At 45.4% G+C, this 2,884-nt stretch overlaps 1 protein-coding gene across 2 annotated transcripts in view; it reads right to left on the bottom strand.

Moving 5' to 3' along the window:
• LOC106812071 (ribonuclease H2 subunit C-like) overlaps nucleotides 1–2,423 on the bottom strand; it is a 19,224-nt gene extending 16,801 nt beyond the window's left edge. For both annotated transcript variants that reach the window (XR_001394280.1, XM_014815840.1), the window contains exon 1: nucleotides 2,166–2,423. Coding sequence is in view for 1 of the 2 variants with exons in the window: in XM_014815840.1 (XP_014671326.1) it covers nucleotides 2,166–2,310 (145 nt within the window). In the remaining variant the exon portion in view is untranslated. The remainder of the gene's footprint in view (nucleotides 1–2,165) is intronic.
• Nucleotides 2,424–2,884: the final 461 nt, after the last annotated feature.

The raw sequence follows: 2,884 nt of genomic DNA, 5'->3' as shown, positions 1-2,884 counted from the left end.
AGGCCGCAACTTTGGGCGCTGGGCCGACCAAAATTAAAAGTTCCACGCCCGACGGGCAGGCACACATTCGCCTCCAAAATAACTGTACTTCGCCGCCTATTTGTGCTTTACTTTCCGTGTTTAAAACTATAATTATACACAGAGTTCTTAGCTAGGAAACTGACTTTGCTTCCACTAGCCGTGATCTGTGTGATCCGGCTTCGTATGATTTTTGGAATAGACTGGCTACTTGATCGTTTGCGGTTCACCAGTTTCTACTTAAGAAGTAACAGAGAATAGTCTCTGCAGCAAGTGGCGGAACACAGTAATTCTGACACCACCCTCCGCTGTATATTGGCATTTAACACAAAGACGGATCCCATGACTTTGTTTATTGTATAAACGGACATATTCTGCACAACAAGAGACAAGTCTAGATCTACTGCTGGATGAGAAAGCGTTTTATTCTTCCGTACATGTATTTATGCGGTTGGGTGGCGTTGAGAATATGTGTATGACATTAATATCGGTGAATTAAGTACAAGCTATTGTTCGAATATATTTTGAAAACACACCGGGCCACCGCTAGTGTCGAGCCTTGCTTAATGTTTCTATACTCTCTTTCACCTATTATTGCCGACAATTTCCTGTAAATGCCGTCCAAATGCTCATCTACAACAAACGCTGGCTGCCGCCATTGCTGCCGCTGCACATTGACACATAAATATATAGCAGGTAGGAAAGCGTGTTGCCAAAATTCGCTCGACGCTCACTTGATTTCACACGAATACAACACAAATATTCAACCATTCTACTCCATCTTTGTTTCTATTTTAAGAACAGTGTTCACTTGTTATAAAAACATACTGTCTGTGTTCGTAACCGAGCTGTGTACGCCGCAATTTTTTTGCAACGCTCCACTGGCGGCTTTGACGAGGCTCACACGGGAGTTGGAAAACAGCATGGTAGTTTCCCAAAATGCAGTGAGCCGCCTATAGCCCTGTACTTGCAGCCATTTACATAAACTGCGCAACGGGAGCGAACACGAGAATTTCGTCAGTCTTTGTGTGATAGTAAGTAGATTTCGTATTTATTTAGCATTATATTTTATTGAAACGCTCCTAGTGCCTGTGGTTTTCTCGGTAAGAAAACGACCCGTGTCGTTTTCGCACCCACTCCAGAGTTGGTTAACCTGATTTACCTGATTCCACCCCTCACCTGTAGGGTAAACATCAGGTTTAGCGTCGTAAATTAACTTGCAAACGCCACCGCCAGATGGCGCTACACAGTCTATCGGCGTTTCGGGCGTATCAGTGGAACATCGTCAGCACTATCGTAGTTCTGGTACAGCACAGGCACTTGGAACGTCTCAATAAAAAAAATAATGGTAAATAAACACGAAATGTACCAAAGTCTTAATGTTTCTCTACTGTATTTCGCCTATGATCACCTGTAAATGCCGGTCAAATGCTCATCTGCAACACACAAGTACACCGAACGCCCGCCCGCGCTGTGCTGCATGCACAAACAACATGAATAAGAGAGCAGGTAGGAAAGCGGGATTGAAAAATTCGCTCGACGCTCGCTTCATTTCAAACCGTCACGAATACACCTCCTACAAGTACAGCTTCCATCTTGGTATCTATGTGTACATAAATGTTCACTTGTTCGAATTATAACTCTGGTCTTTGTTCTTACCTACTCCCGCCAGAGATATCTCGCGAAATCCTGCAGGAAATGTTCTCTCCGTGAAAATGTAAAGAGGACGAGATGTCTGTTTATACACGAGTAATGGGGCGCATTGCATGCCGGGATGAGCTGCTGCCGGCCTCCGAGCTCCATTTCGAGGCCCGCCAAGCCAAGCACAATGCGCGCGGGCATGACGTCACGCACACACGACTACAGCGATCGATCGAAAGTAGTGCCGTTAGGGATTTTCGGATGATAACGTCCTCTTTACATTTTCACGGAGAGAACATTTCCTGCAGGATTTCGCGAGATATCTCTGCCGGGAGTAGGTAAGAACAAAGGACAGAGTTATAATTCGAACAAGTGAACATTTATGTATAAGGCCAGCGGCAGTTAATGTAAGCCGGCTATAGTACTAGAGCTATACTAAGTCTACTAGTTATACCATTTGTATTTATTCACTCCTGATATGATATCAATATTATTATCAAGCCTACCTTCATTATGATTAATCGTATGTGTGAAATAAGCTGCTACATTGCATTTCCCATCGTGGTCAATTTTGCAGGGCATCAAGTGAGTTACTGCTGGTTGTTCTTGTTTCACATTTCCGATGGAGATACGTGCAATTTCCCCGTCCATACTTCCCGCGAAAGATAAAAGCTGGCGCGTACAGTGGTGCCATCTCTTTGGAGAAAATAGCACTGTTTGGATAGTATCGGATAGTATCGTCGACGGGATTACAACACTGATCTCTATAATATAATCTGGATAGGGCATGGCTACGTGTCAGTGACGCAACACGTTCGCCATGCCGCTACTCCCAAATGTATAGGGATCCGATCTAGCTGCGAGCGACTACTAACATAGACTGGTCCGCGCTCGACAGTCCCACTCGCGTTCCACTGACCCGCGCGGCGCGCTCACTTAACGCGAGTGGAACTGTCGAGCGCGGACCAGTCTATGTTAGTAGTCGCTCGCAGCTAGATCGGATCCCTATACTTTTGGGAGTAGCGGCATGGCGGACGTGTTGCGTCACTGACACGTAGCCATGCCTTATCCAGATTATATTATAGAGATCAGTGTTGTAATCCCGTCGACGATACTATCCGATACTATCCAAACAGTGCTATTTTCTCCAAAGAGATGGCACCACTGTACGCGCCAGCTTTTATCTTTCGCGGGAAGTATGGACGGGGAAATTGCACGTATCTCC

The sequence above is a fragment of the Priapulus caudatus genome, unplaced genomic scaffold (assembly GCF_000485595.1).
Source record: "Priapulus caudatus unplaced genomic scaffold, Priapulus_caudatus-5.0.1 Scaffold605, whole genome shotgun sequence".
Lineage (NCBI taxonomy): Eukaryota > Metazoa > Priapulida > Priapulimorpha > Priapulimorphida > Priapulidae > Priapulus > Priapulus caudatus.
Note: the sequence above shows the minus strand (reverse complement) of the source record. Positions and strands in the feature narration are given on the sequence as shown.